Below are 17,390 nucleotides of genomic sequence, written 5' to 3' on the forward strand. Positions count from 1 at the left end.
TTCTTCAATTCAATTGAAACTATACCTTCTTTAGCACAAAGAAAAATCCTATTTTGCAAGTTGCAAATTTGCTTGCTTTACCAAAAACATTCAGCAATAAGGTATTTCATGATGACACTATATACATTAAAAATAAAAATTGGAACTAACTTTATTGAAGCCTTGCCAGAAACAGATTTTCTCTCTTCCTTTGGAAATGTAACAAGAACTGATGGCTGCTTTTTGCTGCTCACAGTGGTAGTGACCACAGCTGGTGAATGATTGTCACTCTTTCGGCTGCCGTTGCTGTTACTACTTTCATCACTGCAGCTGGAAATCCTCATGTTATCACTGTCCCCACTCTCGCTGGTACTGCTGCTCTTGGACTCTCCATTCACTTTCTCTGGCTGACTGTATGAAATTGGTAGTGGATCATCAAATATAATTTGAACGTTTTCTGGAGTAATTTTATTTTTCCTGTTTTTCCTCTTTGAACTGGTTGTAGTTATGGTATTATTTCTTTTACCATGGGAACCTGCCAAAGTTGTCCAGGTTGCAGATATACCTATGGTAGTAGTGGTTGTGGCACTTGGAGGCTCTGTCAAGACTTCAGGCTCATCTGTAAAAGTAGCAGTAATACTGAATTAGCAAGTTCTAAGTATTCCCAGAATGTATTTAACTATAAGCACTTGAAGAAAAGAAAAATCCTGGAGTGTTATTCCATTACTATTAGCCATTTAAGTTACTCTCACATTCATTGGTAATGAGCTGTATATGACTGATACACTCTGTGTCCCTATGTCCTGTTCAAAGAATAGCGGATAGCTATAAAAAATATTTTGGGGACAGCTTGGAAAATATAGATATGTGCTGTATATTACATATTATTATGTAATAATTAAATTTCTTAAGTATAATAATGATGTTGTCCAGTTATATAAATAATGTCCTTTTTCTGGGAAATACATAATCAAGTATCTAGGGGTGATTTCACCTGTTGTGTATAGCTTACATGCAAACTACTTAAAAAAGAGAACACACATCCCACATGTGGCAAAATGTTTTAAAAATGTAGGTGACATATAGGTGTTCACCATATTAATCTTTAAACTCTTCTATAGTTCGAAAATTTTCAAAATAAAACTCTGGAGAAGGGGGAAATTAAAACACGCACACACACTGTGTGCACATATTTTTGGTGCAATGGAAGGTGCAATGGTTCCTTCTTACAATACAGTCAGTCCTCTCTTTACATAGATTTAACCACCGGCTTGAAAGTATTAGAAAAACAAAACAATAAAAGATAATACAAACAAAAAAAGCAGCATGACTATTTACATAGCATTCACATTATATTAGGTAGTAGAGGTAATAAAGAGATGATTTAAAGTATAGGAAAGAATGCGCATAATTTTAATGCAAATATTATACCATTTTATATAAAAGACTTGAGTATCTGAATTTTGGTATTCATGAGGGTCCTGGAAACCAACCTCTGTGGATATGAAGGGACAGGATTACTATACTTCCATCTCAAATAACCTTTTGATTACCCTAGTTAAAAATAATTCCCTCACTTGAAGGAATCTGACTATAGTCTGGGTTGTAGATATTATGAAATTACCATTTATAATACCTAAAATGGTATTATGATGATTCAAGCAAATGTCATTCTTGGGATGTGGGCTTAATTATTTATAGGTGCCCAGCGCGATGGCTTCACGCCTATAATCCCAGCAATTAGGGAGGCTGAGGGGTGGGAGAGTAATCACTTGAGATCAGAAGTTAGAAACTAGCCTGGACAACTTGGCAAAACCCAGTCCCTACTAAAAATACAAAAATCAGGACGCCGGAGCCGTTGCGGGGCCGCGTGGAGTGCTTGCAGGATCTCCAGTGCAGGACGCCGCATGGGCGTCCTGGGTGCAACGGCAAGCTGCCCGGTCCTGGGTGCGGACCGGATGAGCAAGGGCCGGGGTGCTAAGGGCACCGACGTTCTCGCCACAGGCTGGAGAGTCGTGCAGATCAAGGAGAAGGTACCGGAGTTCGTAGTCCTGGATCTGACCGGCTTCAAGCTCAAGCCCTACGTGAAATACCGCGCCGCTGATGGCCAGCCACGTGGCTCTTCAGCGAAGCCGTGGTGCCTGCCACCGAAAAGGACTCCAAAGACGGCACCTTCGACTCTGACAACCTGGAAGAGTAGACTTCGAGCTCACACAGGAGGGAAAGCTCTTCCAGCTATACCCTAGGAACTAACTGCGCTAGCAGGGGAGTATGAGTGGCGGCTGCAAGCTAGAGGCATCCCCGGGGAGGGGCGGCCTGCCCTCATGTCATTTCTATTAAAGGTCTTTGCCAGCTAAAACAAAAAACAAAACAACGAAAATTAGCTAGACATGGTGGCGCATGCCTACCCAGCTACTCGGGAGGCTGAAGTGGGAGAATAGCTTGAACCCTGGAAATGGAGGTTGCAGTGAGTCAAGATTGTGCCACTGCACTCCAGCCCGGCAAAAGAGCAAAGACTATGTCTCAAAAAAAAAAAAAAAAAAAAAAAAGTATTTATAGGTGCAATGCCAAGATGTCTGCCATTTATTTTCAGATGGCTCAGAAAAAAATGTGTAATTACTTAAAGAGAAAAATAAAGCAAATATGGTAAAATATTAACAATTTTGTTAATCTAGGTGGACTGTAATTCAGGTATTCATTTTATCATCTGTCGATTTGTCTGTGGGTTTGAAATTTTTCATGATATAGTTAGGGAGGAATTCAGTCAACAAAAAAAATGCATGTATCTTATTTTCTTATTTTTTGGACACACGGTCTTGCTCTGTCACTCAGGCTGGAGCATAGTGGTACCAGATCATGTCTCACTGCAGTCTCAACATCCCCTGCTGAAGTGATCTTCTCTCCTTATTTCCCCATTCCCCCCAATCCCCAGTAGCTAGCTGGGACTACAGGAGTCTGCTACTGTGCCCAGCTAATTAAATACATTTTTTTTTTTTTTTTGTAGAGACAGTCTCACTTTGTTGCCCAGCCTGGTCTCGAACGCCTAGACTCAAGTGGCTCTCCCACCTTGACCTGCCACAAAGTACTGGGATTACAGGCATGAGCCACTGCGCCTGGCCTATCTTAAGGGCTTAATAACATAAAACGCTATTTTCAAGAGTGAATAATAATCAAGTAAATACAATTTTAACTAGAATATAAAACAAATGGGATGGTTAAGAGAAAATACCTTCAACTTTAAGCTTTTCTTTTTCTTGAGCAGCTTGAAGTTCAAAGTTCTCTTTATTTTTGGCTTCAATTTCTTCTAGTTTTCTTCTTTGTTCTTCCTTTTTCTTCCTTCTCTTCTCCTTTCTTTTTTCTCTTTTTGCAGCCAAAGCCAGCCTCCGACTTTCTTCCCTTAACTGTTAAAGATCAATAAAGCAGAAATATAACATTGAAATTTACCCTGGAGAAAAAGTTGTCACATAATCATTTAATCATAAGGAAACCATGATATCATAAAATTCAAAGTCACCTAGTTCAATTCATTGTTTTATCAAGATCATATTCAAACTACTATAAAGAAGCAATATTTTTACAATATCAAGATCAAATTAACAATATAAGACTAAGTTTAAAATGGGTAAATAATAAACAGATACATAGCTTTTAATCATTAAGGAAATGTAAGTTGAACTGATAAAGTACCATTTTTTGATCATTAATTTGGCAAAAATTTAAAAAGGCATCAGATATCAACACGAGTTTGAAAAACTGAGTTCTTTACTGCTGTGGGTATGAATATTTACATTTTACAAAAAGTAATCTGAAAGCCTCCTAACAAAAATTACAAACTGCTTATCCTAACAATTTATTCTATAAAATGTCTATCTCTAGTGAAAAAACACAGCTTCAGGAATTTTCTTTGAAAATTGATTATAATGGCAATAAATGCAAACAAGGTAAATCTATCAATGGGAAGGAATAAATAACTAGTATAAATTCACAGAATACTAGACAGCCACTGAAAATATTATAAATATATACTTGGGAAAGTGCTCCCAATTTACATTTGTTAGGAGAAAAAAGGGAAACTGAAGACTAATAATAATCACTTTTATGAGGGAAGAAAACCCTTTTTGTGCATCAATTTGTGTAAATATAGAAAAAACCATAAAAGTTATTTTCCTTCTTGGTTCATAAAGGAATGAAAATCACCTTCAAACTCTGTCTACATGTCATCTAAAAGATGTTTTTAATTAATTAATTTATATATATATATATATATATATAGAGAGAGAGAGAGAGAGAGAGAGAGAGAGAAGGAAGGTGGGGGAGGTTTTCCATGTTGGTCAGGCTGGTCTTGAACTCCTGACCTCAGGTGATCCAACCGCCTCCACCTCCAATAGTGCTGGGATTACAGGCATGAACCACCATGCCCGGCCTAAAAGATATTTTTTAAAAACTATTCTCCACCCATAATCTAGCATTCTGAATTACTATATGTGTATTTTAAATATGTGTCAAAACAATGTCAGTTAAGGGATGGAGCAACATGTGAAACCAGTCCTCACAAATTCATAAGTCAAATAATATTTAGTTTTCATTCAAAACTCTGACTTCATCTTTTAAGTGTTGTGCTTTTGCTAGATACTCTCTGTCCTGCCTTTCAAATTAACCCTCTCTTCGGTTCATTCTTTTTTTTTTTAAGCCAAAATTTAGCAGTGGGGGGTTGTATACCAACTTTAGTGACACTAACATTAATAAGTTCTGATAACCCACTACCATCAAACCAGCTCTCTGTTAGGTTGTTGAAGAGTTTGGCCCACCACCAGGTTTTTACATCCTGGGGCAATGCAACATACTCACCTTAGGCTAGATGACAGATAAGTCTTGTTCCTGAAAAGGGAAACAGTGAAGGAGAACCTGCAGGTACAATACCCATACTTGCTCAGACACACTGATTTTAGGAAAGAATGCATCTAAAAGTTAAAGATACAGAAACTGCCTACATCGTAACCCTGGAAATTTCTGCTGGACTACCAGACATATACAAGCTCCAGTCTGAAGATCAGTAAAGGAGGTGCTTTCGCCCCCGCTGAAGTATTAGGAAGAAAACAGTAATTGGTGACCTTTACTCCCTGGATCACCACAAGGGAGGAATAATATCTGATTGGTGAGTTTGAAAGAAGCAATTGAGCATGTGTGACTCAGCTTATTTGAGCCTTGTGTCTTCTCCACGTGAACCCCAGTGAAGGAGGGAGAAGTGTGGTTGTGCTGTCTAGCTTGGACTGTGGAACGGGTAAGTAAGTATAAGAGGAAGAGGAGGAGGAAAGCCAAGGTGAAACGTGCACCAAAAACATTATCAAAGCAGCTATGGCTACAGGTGTGTATTAAGTCTACTTCAGAATTAGGAATAACAAAACCAGTATTTTATCTGTATCATATCTGTACGGACAGTAAAATCTTGGGAAAGGAATGGTTTCGGGGAAGCTTAAAACAGCAAATGAAGTTTTAGGGTTTTGCCTCATCCATGATGTGTTTTTCATTTTGCTGCATTTTTTAACTTGTCTGGTAGCAGGAGATAATTATGATTGCTATTTAGGTCGGGGGGTGGGTTGGGGGTGGAGAACTTTTTAAAAGTATAAGAGTTTTAATTTAGAAAGCAGGATTTCATTTGAGTTCATATGTCCTAGATGTGGATGGATGGGGGTGGTAGGTCTGGATAGGTCATAGGATGTGGCTGGGTCTTAGACATGCAAATTTATCACTGCTTATCCGCTTATTGAGTCAGTTAGGGGTGGCCCTTTGGCAAGAGTGAGTTTGGATCATAAAACTTTAGAGTTTAACTCTAAGAGGTAAGTATTTACTTGTTTCTAAATTTTGAGACTTTAATGCTGGTATTTTGATAATCTGACATATTTTACTAACCCTTTGAATTCACTAAGAGTAGGGCACTAATTCAGAGGTCCTAGGGAAACTTTCTAGGGGGAGATGCCAGACTATGGCTACAAAAATGGCCCAACTTTACATGGCATGGAGCTCTAAAAGTTAGCAGAATTAGCAAGTGTAGATCAACAGATATAGGATTTAAAAGACATCACAGGTTTGCAGGTGGTAGCTGAAACTAACAAATGAGGTCACCAGAGGAAAAAGGTGTAACTCTGTGTGTGTGGGTGTGTGTGTGTATACATACACACACATACCTACTATTTTACTATATATAATAAACTATATAAATTATATATGTAGAGAGAGAGAGAGAGACAGAGAAAGGGAGTGTGTTTATATGTATGTGTGTGTGTGCGACAGAGAGAATATCTAAGGGATAAAGGAAGAACAAATGAGGCTTCTGAAAGGCATAATCAGATAGAGGAAGACAGACAGAAGAAAGGGAGAAGGAAAGCCAGATCAACATTGGTAAACCTCACAAAGAGGTGGGTGTCAATAAGAACTGAAAAGAGGTAAATGGATTTGGCGTGCTTTGTAAGTGAAAAGAAACAAAAAATAAGATTAAATTTCAAAAAAAGGATTTGTCAGTTAAGATACTATTGGTTACCTCTACCAGTTAGTTTATTGGAGAAGCCAGGTCACATGGGTCTGAGCTGACAATTAATTTAAAATAGAGTTAATAAGACACAGAGATTATTGTAAGGCACTTAAAGAAAAACAAAATACTAAATTTGAGAAAAAGTTCCATTAGGGACAGAGCTACCTTGACTGTACATTTACCTTGACTGAAGCTGTAGGTAGTGGGTAGGAATTATTAAAACAGTGGACACTGAAGATAAAGGCACAGGAAGAGGTGCTAACAACTAATAGAAAATCTCACAGAGCAAATGGAAACAGTAACTAAACCGTGAAGATTCAAATACGTCCAGAGGCTTAAGAAAATAAGGCTAAAAATTCAGTCTCACTGTGTATATTTTTTCTTACTTTCTCTCATAAGCCTAAATCTCATTTTACTTGTTGGAGAACTGCTGTCTTGTTTGTTAGTGTATGTGAGGGGAGGTTAGAGGCTTTGAGAAAAAGGGTCAAGTTGTAGAATAACCTCACTGTGGAGTGGGAAAGGGCACTTGCACAACTGGTCATTTCTAATTGAGGGCTCAGGAAACAAAAAGTGACACTTAGGAATTAGGCTTTATAAGATGAGAATTTAAGGACTTGAGGAGAGCCAGTCCAGACTAAACAAATACTGAAGATTTATATATATATGAAAGTGTATGGGATATGTGAGGAGTAGAGAACCATAGTGAAAGATGAGCCTGGAGAAATAAGGGAGGGAGACTTGAATGTTTAGAATTTCCTATGCAATCACCGAAGAGGCACTGAGGGTTTCTGAGGAGAAAGTAAGGCATCCCACCTGAGTATTAAAAATTATGTGAAACTGGAAAAGTTACACTAGAACAGAAAAGGAGTACTGAAGACAAAAGATAAGAGAGGGACACAGATATGTATATAGGGAGACTTTTAAGAGGCCAAATGCAAAATTTGGGGTGAAAAGTGATCACTCAGAGAGGAAGTGGATGGAACAGCAGGCAGACACAGACACTGCCAAAGCTAAATAAAAGGTGATGGTAATGATGATGATAATAATCTTGATGACAATGCTGATACAGCTAACATACAGAGGGTCTAATATGTGCCAGACACTGGTCTAAGTTAACTTACCAAGTAATTCATTTACTGCATGTAAAGAATGAGAGGCAAAAATAACTGAGAACCAAAAGGTGGCATCAAGATTTCATTTCTCAATAAAGAGTAGTAATATCAACAGCAGAAAGAGATCAAAAAGTTTCAAAGGAAGACAGGGGAAGGATCCAACAAAAATGTTCTAGTAACTCGCTATGTGCTATGCATGGTTCTAGTTTTATCAGTAATGCGGATAAAACATCCTTGCCTTCACTAAGTTTACATTCAGTTGATTAGGGGAGGATGGATACAGACAAATAGAATACATACATTGTAAAGCTTTTTAAAAGGTAATCAGTACAATGTAAAAAAGGGGAAAGATGAAAAATGTGTCTATGGAGGCAAATGAGGGGTTTTGATTTTTAAATAGGGTAATCAGTGTACCCCTCATGAGATGAAGTGAACACCTGAAGGACATGAAGTATTTCAGGCAAAGAGAAGAGCCAGTACAAAAGCTCTAAGTTAGAATTGTACCCAGTATATTCAAGTAAGCTAGTATGGCTGAGAACAACAGAAAATGAGTTTCAGGGAAAAGTATCAGGAAGCTTGATCACCTAAGGCCTTGCAGAGCATTTTAAAGCTATCTTTTACCGATGGGAAAATGGAGAGTCACTGTTAGGTTCTGAACAGAAGTGTGATATGATTTGATTTAGATGACTGAAGAGGATCACTCAGAGTGCTACATAAAGAATAAACTACAAGCAATGATGGAATCAGGGAGACCAGTTAAATGACTAATGTAGTAATGCAGGTATGAGATTAAATTAATTGTTGAACCATGGTGAGAAGTGATTAAGATTATATCTATGTATTTTTGAGATAAGGTCTCACTCTGTTGCCTAGGCTGGAGTGCAGTAGCAGTGTTGACCTCCCCAGACTTGGGTGATCCTCCTACCTCTGCCTCCTGAGTGCTAATTTTAAGGCAAAGGTAACAAGATTTTTCAACACAATGGAGTATAGAGAGAAATTAAGGGTGACTTCAAGGTTTCTGGCCTGTGCAATTAGAGTTGTGGGTTTGAGGTGGGCAAAAATCAGGAGTTCATATTTCAGCACATCAAGTGTGAGACGTCTAATTAGGTATTCAAATGGACATGTTGAGTAGCTATCTGAATATGAGACTGAAGTTTAGCGAAGAAGTCTGGGCTAGAGATACACATTTGGGATCAGCTGGTGTACATTTAAAGTTAGGAAGCAGGATAAGACCACCAGTGGATAAAGAAGACCATGTAATGAGTCAAAAGGCTCTTTGCTAAAAGGTAGGGGAGAAGAGAGAGAATCAGCAAGAGGAGACAGGAACATCCATACAGGTAGGAGGAAAAAGACAGCCTGTAGTGGCATGAAAGCCAAATGAAGAGAGTATATCAAATGTTATTAGTTCAGTAAGATAAAGACAGAGGGGAGAAGTAACCATTGGATTTGGCTACAAAAAAGTCACTGGAGATCACAAAAGAATAATTTTAGTGAGTTGTGGGAATGAGAGCCAGCCTGTCAGGAACAGATTCAGGATAATGGAAGAAAACTGGAGGTGAATAAAAGCGGTGACTCAGGGATTTCTGCTGCAAAGGGGAGCAGAGAAATGGGTCTGTAGCTAAAAAGTTGAGGCAAGAGGGTTGAAGTCAAAAGGTTTTCTGTGTTTAAGACTGGAGAAGTAAGTGTGTATGCTGACAAGAATAATTCAAGAGAAGGAAAAAATAGAAAGAATTGCTACGACAGTACTGCTGAGACTAAATAGGATCTGGTACACAATGAAGGAACTGGCTATCCAAAGTTTATCTAGGCCAGGTGCGGTGGCTCACACCTGTATTCCCAGCACTTTGGGAGGCTAAGGTTGGCAGACTGCCTGAGGTTAGGAGTTTGAGACCAGCCTGGCTAACATGGTGAAACCTCATCTCTATTAAAAATGTTAAAATTAGCAGGGCATGAGGGTACATGCCTGTAATCCCAGCTACTTGGGAGGCTGAAGCAGGAGAATCACTTCAACCAGGGAGACGGAGGTTGCAGTGAGCCGAGATCATGCCACTGCTTTCCAGCCTGGGTGACTCCGTCTCAAAAAAAAAAAGTTTATCTAGTCACTAGTAGGAAGTATATGTATGTAGATGTTGGTGGGTGGATAGATAGGGTGGGAAAAGCCCTTGGAAGTCTTCTTCTGATGCTTCCATTTTCTCATTAAAGGTAAAGAAGAGGAGGTGCAGTATTGGTGGGCAGACAGATGGTGTAGGCAAAGTCTTTACAAATTTTCCGATGCTTCAATTTTCTCAGGATGCAAGGTCACCTACTGAAGGTGAAACCCAGAGAGGTGGTGCTGGAGTTCTTAGGATGAGGGAGAAAGTAAGAAACAGTAGTCTAGATGAATGGAAGACTAAATTAAACTAAGGAAATGCAGCATTTTAACTACTGGTCAGCATTAAAGAGATAGGAAAATCTTGTACTGGTCAGATTAAAAGAGTTCGCTGGTCAGCATAAAAGGGTTCACTGTCACACATTTCAAGTAAAATTCGTCGTAAAGATTGTTTTTTCTCAACACATTTAGTTACTGAGGTTCATGTGAGAATAAGAAAGAAAGGAGTAAGGAACAATGAAAGGGTAGTATGATATAAATGGTTCTTACCATTTATTGGTCGGTGGTGTTGGCAGGATTATTAAAAGTAGAATTCTAGAGGAAGTAAAGTTGGAAAGATAGAAAGCAATAATCAGAGAATGAAATGTGTGAAATCGAGAATGGGATAGGTTGTGTTTGGAAAATATACTATTACCTAGCTCCGTAAAAGTTTACAAAAAACAAGAAAAAAAAGGTAGAGGGAAAAGACTAAAATGAAGTGAAGGGGGTGAAATAACTATATCAAAAATGTAAGTTTAAAATATCTCTAGGGATTCTAACATCCAAGAACATAACTCAGTTGTTAATGTTCTAAGAGAGCAAGCAATTAACCGTTAAGAGGATTCTGTAGCTTGACCAGATGGAACTACTCCAGAGCAGGGACTCATCCACTTAGTAAATGCGCAAAAAATAAATGTTTACAGAATAACTGTTAACAAATCTAATGTCCTTAATATAGTGACCACTGATTTCTTTTTCTTTTGTAGAGACTGGGTCTCACTATGTTGGCCAGGCTGGATTTGAACTCCTGGGCCTCAGCCTCCCGAGTAGCTGGGACTACAGGCATGTACCATCATGCCCAGCTTTCTGCAGCAGTTTTTATAAACCAAATTTTCAAAATTAGACTGACCAAAGAGGCATTTTTATACAAGGAATAAGTTATGTATGGAGAATCTCAACTCAGACCAGTCAGGACCAACTCCAGCGATGAAGCCAGAAGTACATTTTCCCAGATGTAAATTGTAATTAAAAAATAGTGAACTAAACTCTAATATCCCAATCTGAAAATCTTTCAAATAAAAATATGGGCTGTAGTTCAGGAAAAAAGGGGCCTCTATAATTTAAAATTTTACATATGTTCCACGCTCACTCAAAACTATACATAAAAGTGTACAATGCATGTGGAGGAATCAATTTAGACAGAATTAATTTATGATTAAGAATTCTTCATTACCTTTTGTTTATAATATTATGGAAAAATATACAATGACATTTAAAAAAAGTTTCTCTTGACTTCCCTTAAAACTAAACCTCTTGAAAGTATAAACATTAAGGTTAAATAATGCTAGCAAGAATACAAGGAAATGGCGTTGGTACATTGCTGGTGGTAGTAGGAAAACATTCTGCAAGTACCTACTAACTTAAAAATACAGTAGTGTTCCCTTATCCATGATGAATAAATACATTCCAAGATCCCCAGTTGATGCCTGAAACCTTGGATGGTACTGGATACTGTATATATACTATGTTTTTTTCATAGAAACTCATGACAAAATTTAATTTATAAAGTAGGCACAATGGAAGATAAGCAACAGTAACAATAAAATAGAACAATTATAACAATATGCCAGTAACACTACTCTTGAACTCTGGGGCCATTATTAAGTAAAATTAGGGTTTCTTGAACACAAGCACTGTGATACTTCAACAGATAGCTGATGGCTACTAAGTGGATACACTGGACAAAAGGAAGATTCATGTCCCAGACAGAAAAGAATAGGACGGCGCAAAATTTCATCAAGCTACTCAGAACGGCGTGCAACATAAAACTTATGAAATTGTTTATTTTTGGAATTTTCCACTTAACATTTTCAGACCACAGGGAAAGCAAAACCCCAAATAAAGGGACTACTGTATGTTGACTGACATGAAAGAACTTATTTCATAAAAATAAAAGGAGCAAAATATTTTTAAAATATGTATAAGGATGTTTATTACATTATTTGTAGTGACAAAAAAACTGGAAACAAACTTAGTATCAACTATTCTGCACTTATTTAAAATCACTAACAAATGACAATATCCATCAGTTACTAAGACAGGGAAAAGCAAGTATTAGACTAATATGTTTGCGTGATTCTGTTTTTTAAGAAAGTACACCATCACAATATGTGTGAATATTTATACATTCAACAAATATTTATTGAGTACCTACTACATGCCAGACACTATTTTATGGCACATATGTTCCAGTGGTGGAGACAGACAAACAAGATAACTAAGTATTTTGAATGAATGCAGTATTTACAATGTTGAAAAGTGAGAAATAAAGCAGAGAAGAGCAGAAAAGTGCTTGTGAAGAGGAAACAAAAACATGAGGACATCTGAGGGACACTGATGGAAGATGCTGCTGACAGCAGGAACAAAAGGAGGATAGTCAGTATGGACAGAGCAAGGTGACTAAGGGAAAGAGTAATAAAAAAACAAGGCCAGAGAGGTGTAAGGCATGGTGTGGGAAGGCAGATCATTGTAGGGTCTTAAAAGGCCTTATGGGTAATTGCAGAGGTAAAGGTTTTAAAACAACCATACCAGGTTTCTAACTTAATTTATCTTAAAATGATAGCGTTGATCTTTTCTTATCTTTGTCGGTTTCACAGTTTAAACAGCACACTATTATAATAAAAAACCAAAAATTTAAAGAATAAAATATGTATTCTATCATATAACTTCTATCACACAACTTGGCCCTATTATACAGCCTTATATTTAGCAGGCATTAAATGTTAGGTACTGAAAATAAAAATAGGTCAAGTAATAGTTATACTGGTCATTATATCTCTCAATGCACTCACATTCTTTTCAAATTTTTAAATGGCCAAAAAAGCTAACTTTAATTTGCTCTGAATATAAACCAGAAATTTTTAGAATGAAGAGCCTCTAAAATCAAATACATTTTTTTTGAGAAAACAGTATTTTCAAATTTAAATTAGAATAAAGTACTTTGATTCAGGATGAAATGTAGAGCTTAATAAAGAAAGCAAGTATAGTAAAAAAGAATGTAGCTAACAGGTCAAAAAAGGCATATTCATAATTATCACTGTATATCCTTTATAAATTTAAATAGCACATGTTAAATTTGATATCATTTTTGACCTTTTTAAAAAAATTTTATTTATTTTTTGAGACAGAGTCTCACTCTGCTGCCCAGGCTGGAGTGCAATGGCACGATCTCAGCTCACTGCATCCTCCGCCTCCCAGGTTCAAGTGATTTTCCTGTCTCAGCCTCCCAAGTAGCTGGGATTATAGGCGTGCACCACCATGCCCAGCTAATTTTTTTCTTTTTTGTAGAGATGAGGTTGTGTCATGTTTGCCAGGCTGGTCTCAAACTCCTGACCTCAAGTGATCCACCCGCCTCAGCCTCCCAAAGTGCTGGGAATACAGACGTGGGCCACTGTGCCCAGCCATTGACCTTTTTATAAAAGATGAAATATGGTAGTTCCATAATATTCAATGCCAAACCAATTCTTTTCCTATGATTACTATTCAATTAAGTTCTAGAGTACAGAATTATGGGAGGAAATGTGGCAGAAAAGGAGAGTGAAGAAACTATAAGACTGTCTGACTATATGCTGTTTGGTGTATTTTACTCCCCATAGGAATAGATGGGAATGATGCTGTAGTCTGCCTGAAAGAGAAAAGTACAATAGAAGTCACCCATTTAAAAAGTGTACTCTAGACATTCCAAGGTTTGTATTCACTAGTTGGTTACGCCTTGGTAGTGCATTTGGTACTTGTGATAAACCTGCTAGGGATACCTTACAAGGTCTAAGATTAAAAAAACAACAGATGTGGTTGAGAATTAAGAGATCATTAGCTGAGATAAGACTAAAATCCAGAACTAGAAGCTAAGTTTTCTGACTTCCAGATCAATGCAGTACCTATAACAAAATTTTGTTAATTTCATTACAAAGAGAAGCTTTTAATGATGTCAATGTACTCATAATTCTCTCCACACTTTGAGCCAAATGTAGAGAGAAACTTTGTACATAACTTAAAGCAAACAAAACAAAAAAACAATGGATTACAAAGCAAAAGAAGAGAAAACAAGATGGAAAAAAGTGGATGATTTTCACATATAAAGATTATTATTACCTTTTCCAAGTCTAACTCCTCTAACAAAATGCTGGCGTTTTTGTTTGCTTCAGCAGCCTGTCTATCTTTGGCTTGTACTATTGACTCCATACAAAGATGACACTTCTTCAGCATCTCCTATAATGAAAAATTAAGATGTTTCCAGGCTCACAGAACAATTCCCATTTACAGAAATTCTTAAAATCATGAAGATCTTTATTAAGGTACTCAGACCTAAGCAATAAAGATCAATAAAAGGGGGAAGAAAGGCAAAAAAGCGTGCAAATAAAAACATAATTAACGTGGTATATTTAGGAATATGTACAAGTAAATAAGCAAAGAACAGCTTTGCTATTCTTCCAAATAATATCTATTTAACTGGCACTTTAGAAACTAAAATCATTTATCCTCTAAATATAAGAAATTATACAGCAAACAGAACTATAGTAATTTATGTTGGCTGATTAACAGGCTAAAGGAAATAGTCAATGTCAACAAAGAAAACAGATTTGAAAACTTTTAAAAGAAATGCCCTCAAATATTTAAGCTTTGTTGCTCAATTTCATGTACAAGAATCACTTATAAAGGAATCAGTTATGTCTACTTATATAATTTTCTCAGTGATTTCATTCTCAAGTCACACTTTAGGGCAGCAAAGCAGTATTTCCTTATTTTTATAAAATTTTTATTTATTTAATTTTGGAGCTAGGCCTTGCTACGTTGCCCAGGCTTAAATGAAGTGGCTATTAACAGGCACAATCACAGTACACTGTCTCCTTTAACTCCTGAGCTCAAGTGATCCTCTTACCTCAACTTCCCAAGTACATGAGACTAATGTGTACCTGAGAATACTGCTGTGTGCCACTGAACCAGTCTTATTCTTAGTAGTATTAAAATTATTAACATAATATTTTTAAATATTTATTTTTAATCTCCTCCTCTGCTCCTAAAAACCTGTCATATATAGGAATATTAATTGTCACAGACAAATCTAGAGCCAGGAAAGACAGTGACCTAGCTAGTTTAAATTAAAACCTATAGGGAAAAGCTTACTATCTTGTAATAGCAACTGTGTAAACGTAATAGGAAGACATTTTTAAGATTTGTTGGCCTCTTTGGTTTTGTGAGGCATGTGTTAGGATTTTATTAAGTGTTAGTATAAACTCCAAATCAAAATGTCTCCAGGAGAAGGTCTCAATTCCATCTCTAAAAGGATTCAATTTTATCTTCCCTACATTTCCTGCAAAATTCCTAGCCAATTCATTCTCAAACTTAGTTAAAATTAAAAGTTAGTTACCCTAACTTTTATATCATGTTCAAGAGTTCTTGCTCATGATTAAAAGTACTATGTTCATTTTACTGGGAAGTAAAAATCAGATTCCTTTCTCAAAATAGTTATCAGTCTGGATAACATATATATACAGAAGACAGCACTAATGAATAACAACATGTTGCTTTGAATTACTTAGTGTTCATATAACAATTAAATTAGCTCAAGAATTTATTTTTATTATTTTTTTTGAAACAGAGTCTCGCTCTGTTGCTGAGGTTGGAGTGCAGTGGCATACTCTTGGCTCAATGCAACATCCGCCTTCCGGGTTCAAGCGATTCTTGTGCCTCAGCCTTCCAAGTAGCTGGGAATAGAGGCACACACCAACATGCCAGGCTAATTTTTGTATTTTTGTAGAGATGGGGTCTCCCATGTTGGCCAAGTTGGTCTCGAACTCCTGAGTTCTTGCAAATCACCTGCCTCGGCCTCCCAAACTGCTAGGATTACAAGGGTGAGCCACTGCACCTGGCCTCAAGTATTACTTTTAGAGATAAGGTAATCCTATAGCAAGGATGTTTAACTGATTCATTAGGTAAGTAAATAATCTGCAAGAATCTCTTAAATGACATACTTCATTCCCAAATACTAGATAAATGAAAATGGCTATATATTATGCTTTACTACTCAAACTAAGAATTTTTCTTAGAATAGAAGATATATTAACCAAATAGAGTCCCTTGCTCATATAGTGAACAACATATTACCTTATCAGTGATGGTTGCTATGTATCTCATACATTCAGAATCTGATGGAAACTGATTGACTTCTTTGACTAAGTAGCGCACCACCTTCACATGACCCTAAAAAATAGATATCAATGTCAGATTGAAAACAGACTCTAACAATTCAGTACATCTGTGCCTGAACTAACTTTTATAATTTAGTGCCACAAAGTAAAGACTAAATTGCCTATTTACACTATAAATAAAAAAGAGACAGGCTTTGGTTCCAATGAGTTAAAACTACATTGATCATTCTCATCCTACCCTCCAAAAAAAGTACAGAATAATATGACCTAAAATTCTAAACAACTCTGAATAAAAAAAACAATAATCCCCAAATCAATAACAAGTAGGGGATATATCTGAAGAAGAGGAAATCTTATTTTTTTCTTTGCTAACTCCCTAACTATGAGAGTCTAGTTTCCATTCTAAGGATTAAAAGAGCAAAAATAGTAATTTTGTTTTTCCATTCCTTCAGATAAAAAACAAATGTATAGTACTGTCCTAGGTAAGTGTGAAAGAACATATACTTCCATGAAGAATAAGCTATGATTATATTATCCACTGTAGCACAGGTTGGTATCTAAGTTCAAAATCTTTAGACTTGCCCTTTCCTACTTCTTAAGAGCCATTCCAACTTTCTCTAGCCCATACTGTTGCTTTCTGACACAATGTCTAAAGTTAGCCAGTCTGGGTAATCAGCTGTTAATCTTTAGTATATATTTTTTCATTGCTTCTATCTTTTCCTTTTAGACCACATGTTTCTAAACCTTTCCTCTAAATGAATAGCTATCTTCTAATGAATAGCTTAAATCCACTTGCATCATTCCTTAAGGATCTCTCCAATACTTCTACAATCTTTATATGAGGCAACTCAAACAGTTACCTGACTTTAGGTATGGATCTTATCTCTCCAATTTAATTACATTAAAATTTAAAAAGTATGGCTGTTGCACTCTATATAACATAGTACTCTAGCCCACAGTTGCACATGGTAGGTACTCAAGAAATAATGGAACGTAAGATTACGTAAGAGTATAAAAGATAAGTACTGCTCATCTGAAGTCAATAAGTCTGTTTGGAAAGATATATGCATGTTAGATACTAGAGTAATAACTAATAAAAATAATAGAGTAATAACACATAAAAATATGTATTTCTCCAAATGAATGATAAAAACTGCCAAACTTGTACAACCTCTAGAGATTAGAGATCTCAATGTGAACTCAAATAGGATGAA

At 36.6% G+C, this 17,390-nt stretch overlaps 1 protein-coding gene and 1 pseudogene across 3 annotated transcripts in view; one reads left to right on the forward strand and one right to left on the reverse strand.

Moving 5' to 3' along the window:
* ANKRD17 (ankyrin repeat domain 17) overlaps positions 1-17,390 on the reverse strand; it is a 177,630-nt gene that overhangs the window by 22,168 nt on the left and 138,072 nt on the right. For all 3 annotated transcript variants that reach the window (XM_012464408.2, XM_012464409.3, XM_012464415.2), the window contains 4 exons: positions 16,133-16,228; positions 14,120-14,236; positions 3,209-3,380; positions 151-598 (listed from right to left, as the gene is read on the reverse strand). In XM_012464408.2, the coding sequence (XP_012319831.1) occupies positions 151-598; positions 3,209-3,380; positions 14,120-14,236; positions 16,133-16,228 (833 nt within the window). The remainder of the gene's footprint in view (positions 1-150; positions 599-3,208; positions 3,381-14,119; positions 14,237-16,132; positions 16,229-17,390) is intronic.
* LOC110567234 (large ribosomal subunit protein mL41-like) lies at positions 1,887-2,241 on the forward strand (annotated as a pseudogene).

Source organism: Aotus nancymaae, unplaced genomic scaffold (genome assembly GCF_030222135.1).
Source record: "Aotus nancymaae isolate 86718 unplaced genomic scaffold, 86718_ANA_hifiasm-v0.15.2.pri h1tg000006l, whole genome shotgun sequence".
Classification (NCBI taxonomy): Eukaryota; Metazoa; Chordata; class Mammalia; order Primates; family Aotidae; genus Aotus; species Aotus nancymaae.